At 45.9% G+C, this 20,800-nt stretch overlaps 1 protein-coding gene across 1 annotated transcript in view; it reads left to right on the forward strand.

Moving 5' to 3' along the window:
* Positions 1-9,630: 9,630 nt before the first annotated feature.
* The window catches only part of OPRL1 (opioid related nociceptin receptor 1), a 33,137-nt gene continuing 21,967 nt past the window's right edge, over positions 9,631-20,800 (forward strand). The window contains exons 1-3 of the mRNA XM_044985874.1: positions 9,631-9,795; positions 11,132-11,201; positions 11,758-12,010. Of these exons, the coding sequence (XP_044841809.1) occupies positions 11,787-12,010 (224 nt within the window). The 5' untranslated portion in view covers positions 9,631-9,795; positions 11,132-11,201; positions 11,758-11,786. The remainder of the gene's footprint in view (positions 9,796-11,131; positions 11,202-11,757; positions 12,011-20,800) is intronic.

A 20,800-nucleotide genomic window follows, 5' to 3' on the forward strand; every position in this document is an offset into this window, starting at 1 on the left:
TGTATACATTATATAGCACTGATCTTGACTGGGGTCTCTGTACATTACAATAATACAAGTGAAAAATGATAACAAACTTCACGAATACCAGACTGTGCAAAAGATCCGTTCCCAGCATGGTGGAATTATTTAGGACCCAGTTCTGAACACACAGGGTTATGCTTGTGCTAAACCCCAAAGGCAGGTTGAATATCGGTTCTCTTGTCTGCAGTCGCCCTCTCAAGCCCGTGTACTGTAGCAAGAAATGAGATAATGAAAGAGAGTTTGCTGCTCGCCAGCAGCTGTTGCGTGTTTCATTTATTTAAGATCCAAACATAACAAAGAAAAGAGGAATCACCAGACACTAGGGGACAGAAGAAACCAGGAGACATGGTGGATGTGGAAAGAAATCATCAAGAGAGTGAAGCGGGGAAGAGAGGAGGCAAACAGGACAGAAGACAGGGGAGGAGATCACTAAAAAGTGTCAGGAAAAGAAACACAGCAAATAAGGCAGGAGAGAAAAGGGGAAATGATCAGAGAAGGAAGAAATAAAATGGAGACAAAAGAAGAGAGAAGTTGGAAAAAAAGATGTGCACAGAGTGTGTGCTGAGGAAGTGGGGTAAAAGCATGCGTGGAGGTGGAGGACTGTGGGACATGGGTGAGTGAGGAGGGGATGAGGGTTATTTTATAATGAAGGAAGGTATCATTTGAATGCTGAGGTTTTTATTACACATTGGAAAACAAAATCTGACCTGCGATAAAAGACCGAAACATGGTAAAGGATGAATAGGACTGAAAAATTAAATATCTGCACGTGCTGTTACTCAAGAGTCTGTCTGTCACTCTTGTTATCGGTAGAGCTGTAGGACATTAAAAAAGGGTTTTTTGTGTGTGCAAAAATATGACCAACTCTCATTGAGATATTATTAAGCTGAAAGGTAACAATGACTGCCATTAGGAGAGTCTTTGATCCTAGTTAAATGGAAGGAGCAATTAAGCCCTATTATGTAATAGCTACAGAGAATGGAGGTAACTGCCCAAGGCACATGGTAGGTCTGAGCTAAGCCATGTGAGTGGAGGGGTTTCCCAGATTGCAAACACAGGCAATAGGACATTGGTTTTGCAGCCCATATGTGTTAGAGACCGAAAGCCTGCGAAAGCCAGGAGAGAGCCTGGAGAAGCAGTAGTGAGCTTGACCTTGAGAGGAAGTAGAAAGACAAGGTTTCTTGGGCACAGAACTCACTGGAGTGGCAGACTGGGGGCGGTTCTGAGCAAGCAAATTGCCTGCTGTTGTTTGTTTCTGCTGTGTTCAGGGCAAAAGGAGTCTGAGCACATTGTTTTTGTAACTAAAATCACACCAAAGAATAAACCTGACTCATATTATTGATTTCAGATCCTATCAGAAACAACCCTGCAAGGCCCAAGTATCGGCTAACCGGTGGGGCCAAAGGGGCATCCATGATAAGGGAGGGGTGGAATGAATCCATCTGGTAACATGACTGTCTACACGGCTTTACCAGATTGCACGGCCTCCTTAAACCTTTTAACTGACTCCAGTGTCTCTTGAAAGCGTTGTCGTTCGAAGTTCTGGATGCACTCATGTTAGCTCCATTGGGGGGGAGAGGCGAAGCATCCCATATGAGCCATTTTTTATAGGTCTCTTCATGTACCCCTTCTTGTCCTGCTGTCCCGAGCTTTGTGTGTAATGCTAGCTTCTGAATAGAAAGGAGTTGTGAGCCTTGTGGGAAGCTTATGCAGAGCTATGGGGATGAAACGTTGCTATTGTTTCACCCTCCATATGTCAAGCATCCCAGGTGTGACCGAATTCTCAGCACTGTCCTCACCATGGCTGCAATCCAGTACCCATGTACAAAATATATCCGCAAACCACCTCTCTGCTCTGTATGAGCCTGTGTGCTCCAGAGGCCACACCTCTATGCACCCAGGAGCTCAATTTCCTGGTTCTCCTATCCATCTTCTTATCATGGGACAACACCGTTCTTCCGAGGATTCATGTGTGTCCACGTTACCCATCCCCTAATAGAAGAACAAGGAAAGAGTGAAGCTGAAAAGCAGATGGTCATCCAGACATTAGCAATTAGCAGGAGATATGATCCCATGAATAGCAGCAGATAGAATTTGAGCTCTTTATTCATGACTATATGAGTGACAGGGTTTTTTTTATTATTATTTGACCAGCTCAATTTGAGATCCAGCCCTACCTAGGGGCAGTACTTCCATTCATGTGTGTGTGTGTGTGGGGGGGGAGTCGGTTCACTTTGGACTGGAACCTTGTGGGGTTCCAAGCCCTTCACTGCCTTCCCTTAGGTTGCTTTGGGTAATATGTGCCTTCCAGACCCTTGCCTGGCCTCAGCCTCCTTAGTGCCTCCTTTGAAATTGCTCTGGTGGCTCTTGAGGGAGTCTCAGAGCTTGGTTTGTTCTGCGAGGTGCTGTACTTTGGTGCCAGGCGACCTTGCTCGCACAGCGGATTACCTCGCATTACCTTCCGCCAAGTTGTGGTGTAAGTATTATGCTAAGCTCATCGCAGCTGTAAATTATTCACGAGGAGCCTGGCGGAAACGGACGTCTCTTCAAAACCAGGAAAGTTTCCATGACTCAAAATTGTCTTTCTTTGGAGAGCTCTGCTTTCTGTGGAGTGAGATTCTGGACCCTAGGTGTCTGTGTAAGGCTGCAAACCCCATTCTGAATGTGCAGTCTTTTGACTTTTCTATGTTCTCCTCTGTTTGACTGCATTGTGGGTTGGAAATTCCAAAGACTGCTGGCAAAAGAATAACAATAGTCTAGGGTAGCTGACTGTTAAGTGCCCAGTCTTTGGAAATCCATTCACTCTGGACAAAAGACTGGTCCCTGCCCAGAAGAACTGGTTTACCGGAGGGGAAATGATCTTTGCAGCAAAGTTGCCTGACCTGAGTCTGTGCTCATGTGGGAAAGCTGGCAAGGGTGTCACCTGCCACAGGGGGCTGAAGGTTTTAAAAGGGCAGAGGCTGGTCAGCGTGGGGGCCATTTTCTCCAGTCATGAGGGAGAGACCACTCACCATGTGACAGCCTGCCTTCCTTCCTTCCTGGACCTCACAAGGAACGGGTGAGATGGGAAGAGAGGGATATTTGGGTTTCAGATATTTGTTCTTTGGTATGATCCTTACTCTCCTGTGCTTCACATGATTTAGGATAAAAGAGCATAAAGGTGTTTGACTGGGCAAAGTGTGTGCACATTGACTGCTTCACAATTGCCCTGTGCCTCTGAGAAGGTTAGATTGTGAACCAGAAGCTTATCACACCTTTGGGGTGGAGTTCTGGGAGAGCAGCGTGTTTAAGTACTGGGGAATCTGAAGGGTCAGCGCTGTGTCCAAAGAGGCTAGGCAGCTGGTGAGCAGGCCCCAACACTCAGAGGGGGTGCCAGACGGAAGGTCTGGGCCCTGAGAGTGTGCCTAGGGACCCCAAGATTGGGGCTGTGTCTGGACTCTGTTCAGGCTCCAGAAACGTAACATACCCCAAGGGGTACATAGCACAGAGACTTGGATTTCCCTTGCAGCAGTCCTACTGGGTGGCCAGGCAGAAGCACCCGCTAGGATCTGTGACAGCTCCCTTCTCTTCTCCCACTACACGTTCTCTTGTCAGCAGACACAATTTCATCTACCATCTCCATGCTTGACAACTCACAGATCTGCCTCTGTACTCCAGATCTGTACCCTTCTGTCCAAACTAAAATCCAAGCCTGTCCCTCTGGCGGTTCCTCATGGATATCTAGCCATCAGCTGAAGCTCAAACATGGCTGACACAGAGCTCTTGGGATGGAACGAAGAAGGCTTTCCTCAAGCATGGTGGACAACATCACCCTCATGTCTGGCACTCAGGCCTGTAACCTGGGCATTATCTTTGACCCTCTCCAGGTTTCCACATCCAGGCTATATCTAAATCTTGCTGACTCTTTCTGTGTAACAACTTTAAGTTGCGCCCTTTCTTATCCATCCACACAGCTAAAACTCTCATCCAGGCCTTCATCCTATCTTGTCTTGATTATCATCTTTCTCCCAGTTCTTGTCAAATGCAATCTTGTCCTACATGTATCCATTCAGAATACTGCTGCAAAGATCATTGTTCTAGCTCACCGCTTTGATTATCTCTTTGCATCTCTCCACTGGTTCCTCCTTCTTTATTGCTTCAGATCACAAACCGCTGTCACTTTGAAGGCCCTTCACAACCTAGCCCTATTCTGCCTATCATCCCTTATTTGCTATTGAGATTTCGTTTCCCACCTCTGATCAGCACCATGGTGCCATTCTCCATTGCCCAATTTTCAAACAAGCACCTTTGTTCTTCCTCTCATATCGCCCTTCACATCTTGGGAGGCGCTTCCCATAAACATCCACCAAACTAGCCCGTCAGCTTGGAAAAGAGACGACTAAGGGGGGATAGGATAGAGGTCTATAAAATCATGCCTGGTGTGGAGAAAGTAAATAAGGAAAGTGTTATTTACTCCTTCTCAGAACACAAGAACTAGGGGTCACTAAATGAAATTAACAGGCAGCAGGTTTAAAACAAACCAAGGGAAGTATTTTTTCACACAACGCACAGTCAACCTATAGAACTGTTTGCCAGAGGATGTTGTGAAGGCCAAGACTATCACAGGGTTCAAAAAAGAACTAGATAAGTTCCTGGAGGACATATCCATCAATGGCTATTAGCCAGGCTGGGCAGGGATGGTGTCCCTGGCCTCTGTTTGCCAGAAGCTGGGAATGGGTGACAGGGGATGGATCACTTGGTGGTTACCTGTTCTGTTCATTCCCTCTGGGGCACCTGGCATTGGTCACTGTCGGTAGACAGGATACTGAGCTAGATGGACCTTTGGTCTGACCCAGTATGGCCGTTCTTATGTTCTTATTATCTGCCTTTAAACTCTCCTTTTCCTCTATGCCTTCAAAACTTGGCTGCTGGTCATGTTGGCCTATTATTTATTATTTGTATCGCCCTATTGTCTCATTGTTCCCTTGCCTTCCCCATCAGTCTGTTTGTAACCATACGCAGTGTCTTGTTTATACTTCCATTGTAAGCTCCTTGGGCCTGGCGCTGTCTTTTGTTCTGTGTTTGTACAGCACCTGGCACAATGGGGCCCTGCTCTATAACTAGGCCTCCTAGATGCTCTGGTAATACAAATACTTGATGAGTCATCACAAATAGAGATTATTAGAATTATTGTTTACTATGAACCTAATTTCACTGAAATATGAATGATTTTGGAATGATAAGAATATGCAGCAATTTTTTACATCTGGGATAAGGACCTCAATCTTGTGCTCATTAAAATGAATGGGGCTTTTGGTGTTGATTTCAGTGGAAGCAGGACTTCAACAGTAATTGGGAGCTTCTGTGGAATTTGTGTGTGGGCAGTGGCAATACAAGTGATTTTTTTGTGTGTCTATATTTTAATGAATGTGAACATTTACCAGTTGCTGGATGCATAATGTGCAATGATTAATGACAAATGATTAAATATCATCCACCCTCAATAGCAGGCAGTGCAAGATGTTGCTAATTTGCAACCTGCACACACACTGCAGGTACCCATCATCCAAGAGAGACAGCTGCATTTTCTGACCTTTCCTTCAAACCGATCAGATGTACTTTGCATTCCCAATAAGCTTTCCTCTCTTGCTAGATTACTCACTTGTATCTCTGTGTGCAAAATGATTTCACACCTTGTAAGATTAATTCTCTGCTCCTGGTTGCCTTGATTAACAGTTCAGCAAACTCTGCAAAATGTGGCAAAACAGCCACGACACACAGACATCTTCACCTCCCAAAAGCAAGGTCAAAAAGACAAAGTTACAGGTTGCTGCCATTGTAAATTGCAGCAGGTTGGAGCTGTTTTCTGCCAAAGTAATAAACATCTGCTGTATTTTGGAATACTGTCTATGATTTAAAAATCAGTTTCTACAACTGCCAGATTTTTTAGTTATTGGCATCAAATTTTGATTGATTAGCTACAAACTTATGCATTTTTTTCCCTCTGGGTAGTGTTTGTGTGGCTAAACTTTGGACCCAGATGGCAGTATGATGTTTTTTGATTATGCACTGAAACGCCTGTGATTTTGAGATAGGTCTGATACAGACACACTGTAAAATTAAGGACTCAATGATACAAACCTGTACTCATTCAGTGATACTATTTAGCTGGGATTAAAGCTTTATACAGGCTACTGCGAGCACATCAGACCTGTCCTCTGCTCTCTGCTCTGACTTCCTTTAGAATTTCACAGCAAGTTCAAGGTCTCAGTCCTTATCTTCAAAGTGCTCTGTAGCTGGACCCAGGATATTTAAAAGCTAATCTAAAGCTCTGAAGACCGTGGTTGACAGTGTGCATCCTTGGCACAAAGATAAGAGTAAAACTTGTCTGTTCAGGACTCAGAACCTTCTCTGGGCATGACCTGAGACTGTGGAATGAACTCCCCCAAGAACTAACGACCACACATACCTTCTGGGAGTATGGTGGCATCTTAAAGACTAACAGATTTATTTGGGCATAAGCTTTTGTGGGTAGAAAACCAGTACTTGACACACATACCTTACCGCTTCCTGCTCCATGTGCCGGGCACGTTTCTTTGCCCTGCCTCCTCTAACATAAACACAGAGCAATGGGAAGATTAATACACCCCTCCCCCAACAAGCCTACCCAAAGAAGACACTCCACCACACATACTTCTCCGTCTGGGGACAGGAGGAGAGAACAAACGACATGTGACAGATGTGTAGTGACACTGCTCACGGCACGACTGGAAGGCGCTCAGATAGAATGGTGGTGAGTGCTCTATAAGAACGTACATCATGATGACGGAGTCCCACATTGATGTCGACGTACAAGGATTCAGCAAACACTAGAGGTGAACATGTATATGAGAGGTCAGACCAATGTGAGAACCACCAAAATGGTTACATGTGGGACAGTCAACACTGTCCATGACCATTGCAGGCTGTTGTATCCTTGCTTGCGATGTTCAGGTTTTTCCCATGAGCTGTTAATGCACTGTTAAACCATTGCTTCACATGGTTAAGCCAAGCTGTTAAACCTTGCGTCACATGGTTAACGGCAACGTGACCAATCTACCACCACCTTGGTCAGTGTTGGCTGTTACTTCCCAACTGCTAGGGTCAACCTGACAAGCTTTCAAGTTTGACTTCAGTGTTCCTTGCTATTGTTTGTACTGACCCCCATGAGAATGGAGGTCGTGCTTTAGCTGACCTAAAATATGGCCTGGGGTGGTCTTAGGTGAGCCACATGTCCAGACCAACACAGCTGAGCATTCACGAACATACTTTGAATGCCTGACATCAGACAATGAGCATGGATTTCAATATTGGGAATCTTGTTCCCCCATTTGAACGTCCAACCAGACTGAAGATGGTGTATATGAAACTGATCAAACTTCCTAATATGGCAGCAATATGGTGTCCATGTCTGACAACTGTATAGAAGCATTGTAAGCATGTCTGCCAAAGAGTGCTAATGACAGACTTACACTCCTTTTCAAGAAGCTCTGTAGAAGAGAATACGTAATCCTACCCTAATTGTGATTTTTCTAGCATGCTTTATGATGCAAACATCTGAGACTTTACAAAGCAAGTCAAAACCCATCCAAAAAAGTTAGTTCAAGCACGTTATTTTTATCAGGGTCTGAAATATTTGTTAAAGTAACTGCCAGACTCTCAGATAATATGGATTTGGGACTAAAATTATACAACAAACTGTTCTGCATATTATCAGAGTATCTATGTCATGCCAGGCCTGATCCAATGCTGATGTTGGATCAGATTGAAGTGAGTAGTGGTTGTCTTACATTAATTTCAATGAGTGTTGCAATGGGCACTCAATACTGTGTTTGTAAGGAATTCTATACATGTGCACTGGACTTTAACACAAATATCAGCATTTATTCATGGACAAGCATAACCCATAAAATGTTTTCATCTTGCTGACAACTTGGGTCTGCTGTCTGTTGTTAATTAGGGATAATTAGAAATAGTGAGCGTCAAACACTGTAGGTTGACATTGGACATTTCTATAGCTGTCTATTGCCGTTTTAGTTAAAGGTAAGGTAAATATTCTATTAAGTTATTTTCATGAAACATTGCTCCTGGGATCCTCCCTCTCCGCCCAGAAAAAATATAGGAACCATTGGTCTAGGTCCCATGCATACAATATATATACAATATGTGCAGTAACTGACAATCCCTGTCCCAAAGAGTTTACAGTGTAAATAGGTAAGGCAGGGAGGGAAATTGAGTCGCAGAGACAGTAAGTGACATACCCAAGATCATGCAGCAGGTCAGTGGCAGAGGTGGGAACAGAATCCAGTTTTCCTGACTCAGTCCGGTGGCCTATTCACAGGACCTCATCATCTCTCTAATCTATATCCTCCGTTAGTGTCTTTCACAGAGGGCAAAGTTTTTTGTTGCCCATTGACATTCCCTACAGAAGTAACATTGATCCCACATAGAAATGTGCTGAACGTTGACACTGACCTTCTGGCCTGTTCAAACTGGATCTTTGGTTTGAGGCTTGGTGCGATTGTGAACTTCAACCCCCAGCTCAGTGAACGTAGGCTGAGGATGTTCACACAGCAGGAAAGGTGACAAATACCCCCTGTCTTAGAGCTGACTTCCTTGCCTCTCAGGCTCCCCAGCTAGCCCTGGTGAGAGCTAAAGCCCAGATCCTGTGACCCATTTCATGTGGCTAGATCTCTGCACTTGTGGGGAGCCCACTGATTTAAATAGGGTTCCATGTTTTATTCACATGGAACAACTTGCAGAATCAGGGCCAAAGGTATAGAAGGAATCATAGAACAGCAGGGTTGGAAGGAACCTCAGGAGGTATCTAGTCCAACCCCCTGCTCAAAGCAGGACCAATCCCTAGACAGATTTTTCCCCCAGATCCCTAACTGAACTATCCCTCATTCCTTAAAACAAGGTGTCCTTTTGGGTTTATTATGGAAGACAGGATGGGTATGCAGGATGAAGGGGCCAGGTGAATGGGCGGTGGGGGGAGTGTTCCTTGATAGATTCAAGTTACTTTACCTCAAGCCTTCAAACAAATCTACAAAGAATCATTTGCTCCCAGCTCCAGGCAACCAACTGCAGGGTGGAGATCACACAACCCCCTTTACTCAGCCCCCTGCATAGCCTCCAGTCTCAGTTCAAAAAATCAAAGCAACTGCGACAAAACAAACAGCTTTTCCACACTGTATTTGCTGCATAAATTAACATAAAATGAATATCTGACGACTTGAAAACATTAATCAGATTGGGAGCCAGCAGAAAAGAGCCGGGCAGAATTCACAAGTGTTCTTCTCTGAACGTCCTGCCTCCAGTCGCTCTTCTTGCTTCTTGCACTGATATATTGCTGCCCTTCCTGTAGGTTTGGAAAATCAATCCGTTAACAATTAAAGCAACGGCTAGCCCATTATTTATCTCACACATTTTTTAATGCACTGACAAAAAAAATATATGCTGAAAACATGCCCAGATGTGCTCCACTCTGGTTTGAGCCACCCCTTTTGATGTCTGCTTTTAAGTCCAGAGACAAGTGAGTCTAGGAGTTGCTATTCAACCCTACATCATTATTATTTATCTTGTAGTACCCTTTGGGGCCTCAGGAGATCAGAGCCCCATGGAGCAGGGACTGCAAACGCATCGTGAGAGACAGCACCTACGCCAAACACCCTGCAGAAGACAAACGAAGGAGGGGAGAGGACAGTAACTGACCAAGATCAGTAGCAGACCCCAGCTCCTCATGCTTCCTAGGTGAGGGCCCATACCACCCTGCCCACCCCCAAGGTCCCAATCCTGCCCATAGGTCTGAGTGGCAAGCCCCTGCAGCTTGCCCGGTTCCAGCTGCGGTATCTCCCACTGAAGGCAGGCGGTAAGATGGTGCTCTCAGTTGTTGTGCAGCATTGACATGCCAAATTTACAAGCATCCGCTGACCACTTGCGCCTATGCTTTGGTTGTTTTCAAAAGGACAGTGTCATGCTAGGGCCGGATTTTTTAGAGGGTTCTTTTGTGCATTTTGGGGATTGCCTGAGGCAACCCCAGCTGGCCCTCATGTGCAAACAGGTGCTATTGTCAATCTGGTCCCAAATGTCCTGGGCTGTGTTACAAAAACCTGAACCGGAATAAAAATAATAACCACCCCCCACAAAAAAAAACCAGAACCCCCCCCAGTACACTGTACTTCCCCCTTGTTATGCTGCTTCCGGTTCTTGAGCACGAGCACAGGGCATAATGTTTGAATTACAAGGAAATACTGCAGGGGAATGTTAATTTTTTAAAAAGAAAAAATAACCCAGGTTCCATTTGAATTTAAAAGAAAGATGCACGGGGACATTTCCATTGGTCTGATATGTTGTATAAGCTTTTCTCTTGGCAAAATCTTCACTTTGGGCCCGCTTTGGTCTCCCGCTCTCCCTCGGTGTCTGGTTGTATTTCTTTGAGGTGGCTGTCCCCACACGAGTACATTGTGCGGCTTTGTCTGGCGCTGAGCTCCAGCTCTGGTCTGTGGTTCGCTGGTGGAGAGATGCATTGACACTCTGCAAAGGGAGGGGTAAGGAGGCTGGAGTGCAGTGCAGTGGCAGCATGACTGGCCAACAGGAGACAGCTTCCCCCAAGTTTGCTTCGCTCTGCAACTGGTAGAGAGGTGATGTAAGCAGAGCCTAGCCGGACCCACTAGAAGGCTTTCAGACCGGGGTGGACAGTTATACATGGGAATGAAGGGGGAGGAAAAAAACCCCTCAGGTGTTTTACACATTGGGAGAAATCACAGTCCAACTGAACTAGACTGGAACTGCAAGCCAGTCCCTCTGCACCGGGAAACCTAGAACTGCAGACAGCCCTGGAGCAGCTTTGGTTAGCAGATCCGTTCTGCTCAGCTCACACCTCTCCTTACCTCCCCGAGCTTAGAAACGTGTGCATGGGTGTGAGATGTTCCCCCTGTAGAAATATCTTCCTTCTCTGTGAGCCCCACGTTCAAATGCCTGCTAAAGCAGCAGCAGCATCTCACAGGCAGGGAGACAGAAGGCTGGCAGAGCTCTCCTGCATTTGCTTTGTTTCTCTTTTCTCATCTGGATTTAACTGATGGACCAGAGCACTGCTGAAGCCAAAGGGGGGAAGATCTAGTTTCCTAACGGAAGGGAAAGGAAGTGTGTGCATTGAGGTAAGGAGCGAGCATGCTTATTTAACTTTACCTAGTCCAAGATTTCAGCTGAATTATTTCTGTTACGATACGACTGCATGCAAGGGCAGCTTGGGGCTCCCATAGCAATGAACGGAGATGACAGACAGCAGCTGAAAATGGGCACTGCAAACAACAATGATGTATTTTCTGTATGTCATCTCACCTGCCAGAATACAGAGGTGTTCATCTAACCAGTTCTGCAGCAAAAAACCAGGCAGGGCAATACAGATGCTGCGTGTGTGTGTGTGTGTGTGTGTGTGTGTGTATGCATGCAAAGGGACTGATGCTACAGTAGATAAGGACATACAGTACCCCCAAATGAGTGCAATGTGTTTGTGTGTTATATCTCTATATTTGTGTGTGTGACACAGAAACACGAATAAGATTACTGTGCCTATGTTGCAGAGGTAGGGCTCTGCTTCCTTGACAAAATCTCTTTCCCTAAGGGTTTGCCCCCAATGTATGATGACTGCTGGTCTAGACAATTATTGATTGTTATTAATCCCATTTTCATTATTGCTGTTTGGTGCCCCAGGTCTTTGCCACAGGCTGGCTAGGTTCAGGATGGATCCTCTCTTCCCTGCTCATATTTTGGAAGACCCTGATCTGAGGAAACTGCTGAACGACTCCTCAATGCTGAACCTGAGTTTTCCCAGTAACTGGTTTAACAACGGCACAGGGGACAGCTTCCTGCCACTGGGCATCAAGATCACCATTGTGGTCGTCTACTCCATCGTGTGCATAGTGGGGCTGGTGGGCAACTGCTCGGTCATGTATGTTATTGTCAGGTAGGCAATGCACACATCTCACCAACCCCCCTCCCCTCGCTATTCTTCCTGACAGTGGGGAGTGAGCAGAGGGTGGGGGGTGGTGGGTAACCTTAGACTGCAAGTGGAAGTGAACTGATAGAGCCCTGGGTGATAGAGACCATGTCTGAAACTCTTGCACTTCTCCAAGTTATTTCCTTTGCATTTTAGCTAAGGAGTCCTCCCCTCCCCATGGTTCCCCAGGGATGATGAAGGTTTTCAGCCACAGTTCATATTAAACAACCCTCTGGTGCCTCCTAAAGGAAGCAGAGTTAACCCAGAGAACAGAACAGAAGGGTAAAATATATTTCAAAAGGTGGACTCTGCAAATTGTGTAAGGTGCTTCACTGGCTGTCAGCAGGAAGAGCAAGGATTTGGAAATAATGAGCTGGCAGTCTGTGAAGGTCCCTGGGGGACTACGGGCACCCCCATTTCACCCCGCAGCTCCTGTGCCATGTTAGGGTTTGGATTTAGACTGGAGAGGGAGTCTAATCCCTTCCTTTGGTTCTATGCAAAAGGGAAATGAAGTGCTTGGTGGCCTCATATCTCTGCAGGATACAAATCCTAAAAGTCCCAAGCGTCACTATTTTTAAAAACAGCATAAAAATAGAATGCAACACAATGTTCCAGAGGGGAGGGCAGCATCTCTAACTGCAGATGAACGTCCAGCTCTCGATACATTGGGTGGATTTTCTATAGCAGAAAGACTTTGGTGCAGGGGGAGGGTAGAGCAAGGAGCAGATGTTGTCCCCACCGGGGTCCATCTCCCGGGGCATAGTGACATATTTCTGGTCTTTAATATTTAATGTATCAATGGTTTTGATGATTCTGTATGTAGAAAAACTCAAAGAAGTAAAAACTCTCATTTTCTTCCATGATTTAAACCACCTTTCCCCATGAATCCAGAGCAAATCGTGTCCTGTAAAGTAAAATAAAAATGTGCAGCGGGAGGGGGCATCACCCTCTGTTGATAGAACCGATGTGTCACTTTTGACTCAGGTCACTGCTTGTTTAGGGCTGGACTGTGACCCCCCTTTCTACTGGGAATGGAGTCACTCAGGTGAGTAGCTGCTCAGTAACGTGACGGGGTTCACAGTCTGGCCTTGAATTTGGAGCTCGAAAATGCGGGCGTTGTTTTATACTGGTCTGAGCACATCAAGATGGGAAATGTTTATTGAAGTAAAATAAAGGGTCGCAGGATTATATTTTCATTATTCTGGGCCTGATGCTGCATCTCTCATTCTTGCCGAGAAGTCCTTACTCTTGTGAGTAATCCCAATGGGACTCCTGTGAGTACGTGCTGCTCAGCAGGAGGAAGGGTCGCAGAACCTGGCCCTGAATATCACAGCCACTCAGGTGAGTCTGGATCTTTGAGAAAAAGGCCAAGACTTGCTGTTTTGAGCAGGCAGCCTTTCAGCGCTCTTACGGCAGAGAAGCTGGTGGATGGAAGGAGGAGACCATGACAAAACCCCCTGGAAAGGGAGGGGCTGGCCCTGGAGAGTGTGGAGACATGAGGGCCATGCTGCAGCTGCTGCCCCATGTTGCAAGGGGATCAGCGTTCAGCTAATCTTTGCCTTTCTGATCCATTGATGTTGTTTTTAGTATTATTATTCAGGACCAGAGCTGGGCATGATGCTTACAGATATGCAGAAGGCCTTGCCTGATTGGCTCCCTCCCCACTCGCCTCGTGCAAGCCCCAGGCTCAAGACAAGTCTGCATTTGCAGAGCATAGGGATTGGCCCTGCTGTGCCCCTCGTGGGCCTAATCCACTCCAGTGGGTCCAGGGCGGAGATAGGGCTAGAGCCGTGATCCCTTCCCCTTTCCACCCTGAGCGAGTGCGGAGAGGGGCATAGACCATAGCATGCCAAGAGCAGGCCCTGCACTGGGAAGGGCTGTGCCTCCTGGGGCTTCCCCAGGGGTCATTCGGCTGTGCACCTCATCCAGTGCAGACTGGGGCCTTCGTTGCATGACCTGTCTGCAGACGAAGACCTACATCCACCCCATGACTGAGCGGAGGGTGCCGGGAGAGGAACCGTCGGGTGACAGAAATGGGAACGGGGACAAGAGCTTCTGAAGTTAGAAGGAAGAGAATGCTGTAACTCCGGGACCGTCATTTCAAATGGGGCACCCGGGTGTTCTTCCCCCCTTCCCTGCGCTCATCTGTCGCCCCTGCAGAGCGCCTGCATGTCGTACAGCTGTGGGTTGCAAATGCCCCAAGTGGTCTGGCTCAGAAGAGGAGCATAGGGGTGGGGCAAGCCAGGGCCACTGGCTGTGTCCTAATGCGCTCGGGGCTGCAGCCAATATTCCAATATTCTAAGAGCAGCGACTGACGGCAGCCGGCAGGTTGTGGGGAGTGGTTTCTGCCCCATGGAGTTCCCCACACAAAGTCAGCCTGTCGATGAAATTTGGTCTCGGTAACATTCAGGAGAAGCGCCTACAGAACTGCATGGTGTGCAAATGGCTACTGTCATTTCACGCAGCTCCGCGCTCTGGGCTAACAGCAGGAACAAATGGAAGTAGGCAATTTGATGCTTGTTTACTGCGCTGTGGCTGTGATATTGTACAGCTGGCCACGTTTCGTCTGCACTGCTGAGTAACGGGCTGGAGAGGGCTCCCAGCCGGGTTCGGTGCCAGGCCTTGGCTAACTCTACAAGGCACTTACTGCCTCGGCCAAGCTACGTGCTGGGTTGAAATGGCTGCACAGGCGATTTATTTGTGATTTGGTTTTTTAGGCCCCTGGAAGATGTATTCCTCCCCTGCTGAAATGGAACCCTTCCCCCGACCCTTGCGTAAGAACTGCCTAGGGAGTTCTAACACTTCTCCCAGTAAAAAATATGTGTAGGAATGTTTTATGACACCAGGTATTCCTGAACCCCAGCCCTGGAGCTGAACAACCCTGAACTCGAGGGAGCTGGAGAAGGGGTTTCAAAATCCACATCCCAAAAGCCCCGGTTTTGATAACTGGCCAACCCCAAACCCTAGATCTTAACAGCCCGCAGTTTAAAGGTGCAGAATCCAGATGCGGCGTTTTGGTCCAGCTCTCATGAAATCCTGTGGGGTCCTCCAGGGAAACCTGAGGTCCAATATGGGGTGAGGAGGGTCTGTGTACAGGGGACAGGAGGAGTGAACTGGCTAAACTGGCTGGCGAAGGGGCACATGTCATGTGCTCCCAAGAAAAAGTATGTGGGAAGCTTTTATACATAGATCCCTCCAGCTTAGGCACCTTACAGTCTCAGTTTGTGCTAAAGCTGGATGCAAAGTTTCCATAAAAGCATTTTTTTCAGTGAAAAGTGGGGTTTTAGACTAAATAAAAAATTTCACAGAAAGTGTTTGCTTTCTTGATCACGCATCTATTTTTTTTTTGTGAAAAACTAAAAATGTTTCAGTTTTTGTTCCAAAAAATTCAGTTTTTGGCATCTGAAAATTGAAAATATTTTGGCTTCTAGGTTTTTGGAAAAAATAAAGCTGAAATTTTCAGTGGAATCCCTCCAACCCCATTTTTCTGACCAGCCCCGGCTTGTACCACGGACACAACCTCTTCCGGGACATCTTCACTCCTTTGCTTCCATTTCTTAATGGACTTTTTACTTCTTATTGGCTTTAAGACTCTTGCAATTTTAAAAGGGTCATTAAAAACAGACATACAACCCCCTCTGCCTCCGCCAGTATTGTGAGTTGTGACTTGTCTGTAGAGTTCCTAGCACAGTGGATTTCTGATCCGTGGTTGGGATTTGTAGGTGTTACAGTGATGGAAATGATAAATAGGACTGAGTATCAAAAATGTCTCATGTCCTATCAGACATGGATGTCGTCACACTCCTCTTCCATTAAGCAGCTTGTGTTTAACTGAAGCAAAGTGCTATTTCATATTTGTGTCTTAGGGAAATGTGAGCAAATGATGTTAATTCTCTCTGCTTGCTAATAGAGCAATTCATGCCTAATATAAACTGAAATGTATGAAAATCTGGGGGAACAATCCATTCTAGTTTCGACCAGTCACATAAAGGAAAAGGAGAAGGCAGAGGAGATTGTGCGAGTCCTACTCAGCACCATCCCTGTGCCCTGGCAGGTACTAAATATATATTGGCTGGATTGAAAGGAGTGTTACGAGGACAACCAGGAACATTATTCATCCATCTATCACTGGCAGTGTAGGCAGAAAAACATCAACCTGAAACATAAACATACTAGGCCAAATTTTCATAATGGTGGCCACCATTTTGCTCCTGAAGTTTCCTATATGGATCCAAGATTGCAGACGCAAATTTTTCAGAGGCAAAGAGCACCTATAAAAAGACAGGGGAGCTTCAGCCCTTTTGAACTTTTATATGATGCATTTAAAAAAAACCACTGATGTTTTTGCTGTTTAGGGGGTGTGGAAAAGCAGACGCAGGATATTTTGACCAATAGTGACCGTTTCCATCTTCACTGAATACAAGACCAAGAACACTAGACAAGGGAACAGTAGCCAAATTCCAGAGGTCCATGGAATTGTTTCATGGAATTTTCATGGCTTGCCTGTGTTTGTGTTTTTATAGATATTTGGATCTGGCTAGTGGGTCATGATGTTTGTTCTGAGGAGGTAGAATGTAAGTAAACGTAACTCTGAAAATAGTGTATATACACACTGTATTTATTCCATCCTTAACCCCTCCACAATGGTGATACAAACCTCAGGTTCCTCCCTAAGCTTGATTATTCCTAGGGTTTCCTTACAGCTTCCTTTCTGTCCCAGCTCCTGCTTCCCTCTGTCTCTAGAGATGCTCCAACCTCACTTATATCCTAGTTGGATATAATGTCTCAGCACTGTGAATCAGCAGTAAGTACACAACATCTTTGTACAGGGTTCAAGCACTAGGCATGAGGGTGACTGGAAGAAGCCCTGAATCCCTATGAAGACTCTCAAATCTGCCACTTCCCTGCAGTCTCGTTCACACCCACCAAACAGATAGACAATTGCACCAAATAAACCATTTCTGCCATCTGTGATGTTTACAGGGTGTTTGTTCTTGGAGCTGTTTATTTCTCATACTTCCCTGCCTTTGTACTAAACTGATAAGTGGTTTGCTGCTCTGTCACTTCTGACAAGAGCTTTCAAATGGAACATATCGTTAACTCCCTAGCACTCGCTCTTTCTAGATACAGCAGCCACACAAGATTGCTTCATGATCTGACGACACTTAACTTCCAGCAAGACCAATAATAACTTTGTGCACAAACATTGTCCCTTACTGAGATCTGCAAGGAACATCTCATCCAAAGTTGCAGAGATTTTGCTTACGTTAGGAAAGTGACAAGAAGAATTTAAATGTGATCATGATTTGTGGCTATGTAACCTGTCTATTTCACAAGGTCTAAGCCATGAATCATAACAAAGACTCACAGGACACAGAAATGAGCAATACCTAACACATCAATGAGTCCATCTCCCTGCTCGTCCAGGATTGTTCTGTACAATCTAATGTTTTCCTTGGTTTAGTTTTAAATATTCCAAGAGATGGAGCTTCTAGCTCTTCCCTTATGAGATTTTCCCACAGCATTATGGATATCTCACTTCTAGGAAGTTTTCTGCTGTATCTTTTAAGCAACATTCTTCCCTCTTCCTTTGAAAGTTTCTTCTACCTTCCCACCTAGACAGATGCAAACTTGGCCATGCTTTCTTGAGATTTGCCTGTATTATCATCTGGTTTTCCAGGGAATGACCCTGACAAGGTTTCTTGAGTAGTGTGTGTGTTGGGGAAAACCACAAATCAGTCTGCACATTTGCCTGCAGTGCTGCTGTCTCCAATTTATCCTTTTCATTTGACATCTACTCGTATTCCAGGATCCTGTTTTTAAACTAATAATAATGGATAGTGTCCAGTTGAAAAATGCTTCCTTGTCCGGTGGGTAAATAAAACTGCTTCCATCATGTCTGGTCACGAATCTTATCCCAGTTTCTCAGACCTTATCATGTCTCTTTGGTTTTTCAACAAGCACCTTCACCAGTTAGATAGAAGGAATGTTTTGCACAACGTTCGCTTGCTCAGCTGGTCAGACAAAGAAGGCCACCAAAGTCAACACCAGGGATGAACTCGGCTTAACATTTACAAACTCTGGAAGCTGGCCATTTGTCTGTGAAGAGTTATGGTGACAAATTAGCTTACAGCAAAAGGAAGGAAGCCTCTGATTTGGCAGCCCTGGCAAGCAGAGGTTTGGCTCTGTACCATTTCCTAAGATAGCTAATGGCTGTGATGACACAAGGAAAGTGATTCACCTTGGGACAGAAGAGAATGTCAATGCTTATTAGCTTCAGGACTCGACTCTCGTCTTTAATAGGTTGAAATTCAGGTGCTTGCTAGTGGACCTGGGATTCAGCTATTGATAAGCTTTGCATGAGCCCCCAGTCACAGTCTTTCTATTTATGGAGACCAGAAAGGCAGATAAGAGCCTAGTCAGTTATAACAATATATTTTGCCCGATCACTTTTGCAAAATCAAGCTCTTTGTTCCAGTGCTCACGTTCAAGCCGGCACGACCAAATTTTATGAGATTATTCTGCTTGCACTTCTTGCAATTTCAGGTGTCTTAAGCTTCTCTGCTCTATCTTGTAACACACACAAGTGTTTCCCGGTATGAACTTTGTAGATGTCGTGCACAAGGAAGGAAAGTCGAGCTGCACGGGGGCAGCAGAATCATTCAGCAATGTCTAAACAAGGCCATTGAGAACCAGTGATGGCCTAGTTGGCAAGAGCCCATGCATGAAAAGGCATGACCTGACTCTTGGGCTCTGCTTACTGATGTCCCTCACATAAGGGCACGGGAAAGAACACTAAGGCAGATAAGAAGTCAAAAGTGTAGCCTAAGTGATGAGAAAACCTGTTTCCACTTGGCCACCCTTTTCTGGTCACACTCCACCCAATAGCTATCCCTGTGGAGAAACACCCCAGGAAAGTAACAGGAACAGCCACTCACACTTTCTGTACATCTGCTCTTAGTGCTTCTAGGCACCCCTATCATCCATGGCTCAGTGAGGGGTCTGCCCACAGTGAGCTCTTTTGCCACTGGGGGGGCCCGGGTGTTACCTCAAATCTGCTGAATAACACTGATATGCAGACGCTGTCAAACCACTGACTGCTTGAAATGTGATCACCTTATCTTGAGGTGTGTGGGGATCACATGGGATAAGAAGAGGGGGGTTTGTGCACTCACAGTGACCCAGACTGTGTCACACACCAGTGCCCATTTTCAGTGCAATGCTTAGCCCTTAATGTAGCACTTTTCACCCCTGTATATGAAAGCGCTTTACAAGAAGAGGAATAAATATTAGCTCCATATAGGGGAAACTGAGGCACCGGCAGGTGAAGTGGCTTGCCCAAGATCATACAGGAAGTCTGTGGCAGAGCTGGGAATAGAATCCAGGCATCCTGCCTCTCAATTTGATAATTGTGCTACTGGATCCAAGGCATAGGTGCCGAATCCGTGGGTGCTCTGGGGGCAGAGGAGGGTCGGGCACCCACCGGTGCCATTAGAAGTTGGCGCGTATGATCCAAGGGGCCATTCTTAAAGATGCACAGTAGACTTTTGTAAATCATGTGGTACCAGAGAAATAATATATACCGGGGGGTTATCCACAGCCCTCCTGCCACTCCACATCTCCCATAAAAGGAACCCAGATCCACTGTACCACAAGCCAGAGAATACTCCTTGCCCATTTTTCAGTTATTAGTGGAACACAGAGGCTTTAATGCTCACATTTCAGCAATGTTAAGGCTACAGGGAGATTTGCTGTTTATCGCTTTAGGGGAGGCGAGGATGCATTTCCTGATATACGGAAGGAAGATTCTAAAACTTCTTGGTGTTTTCAAAATCACCTGGAGCCATTTTAAAAAAAACCCCAAAGCTTCCTCTAGGCTTTACTATCCGTCGTATGGCCCGGCCTACAGCTCTATTATCTTTAGAGTGACCGAAAAGCTGAAGTGATTAATTTGTTGGTCCTGTAATCATGTGACTGTCACATTCACTTCTACCACTGAGCAGTACTAATTGGAGACGACTGAAAAGGGCTCTCCGTAGGAGTTCTATTTCCTTGACAGCAAAGGGCTATCGGTTTAAGTTGGCTGCCTCTTGCTGCTTCATATTACTGACCATTGTTTGAGTTTCCTGCAAATTCAGATAATTGTTCCCCCTCCAACCTCTCCATCCACTTGGTACCTTTAAGGTGTTACTTATGCATGTGTTTCCCCTACAGTTTTCAATGAGTTTGAAGCAGGTGGTTGGGCAGCAGCAGAGGGAAAGGGTTATTTGAGAAGGGAAAAGCTGGCACCTTAAACGCTCCTGAATTCTTCTAGTTCCCAGTAGTTTGATTAAAGGGAAAAAATACCAAACCCTGTTCCCAATGATGCCTCCAAAGCAAGAAGATTCAGAAACAACATCCAGCGATCGCCTGTTACTCCCAGACACCCAGTTGTGTGTGCAACCCACTGGTGAGTGCATGTTATGAATCCCCCTCTGTGCCGGGCCAGAGGCTATGAGTTGTAACTGTTTTAGCTCTGGAGGTCCCCAGGTCAGGCCCCCATATTTTGGCCAAGAGGGCGACCATCACATGTGCATATTTAGTCATGGGGCTTTAGGTACAAGTACCTGTGCCATTTTTTACTCCCACAACTCCAGCAATATTCAGATGAGTTAGGACGTTGATCTCCTTCCTGGGCTCTTTTCTTTCCATGCAGCTCCTGTTTCGTACACACCCTCCGAGTTAAGACATTGGACTGAACTCCTTGGATTCTTCCAC

Source organism: Mauremys mutica, chromosome 13 (genome assembly GCF_020497125.1).
Source record: "Mauremys mutica isolate MM-2020 ecotype Southern chromosome 13, ASM2049712v1, whole genome shotgun sequence".
In the NCBI taxonomy this organism is placed as follows: domain Eukaryota; kingdom Metazoa; phylum Chordata; order Testudines; family Geoemydidae; genus Mauremys; species Mauremys mutica.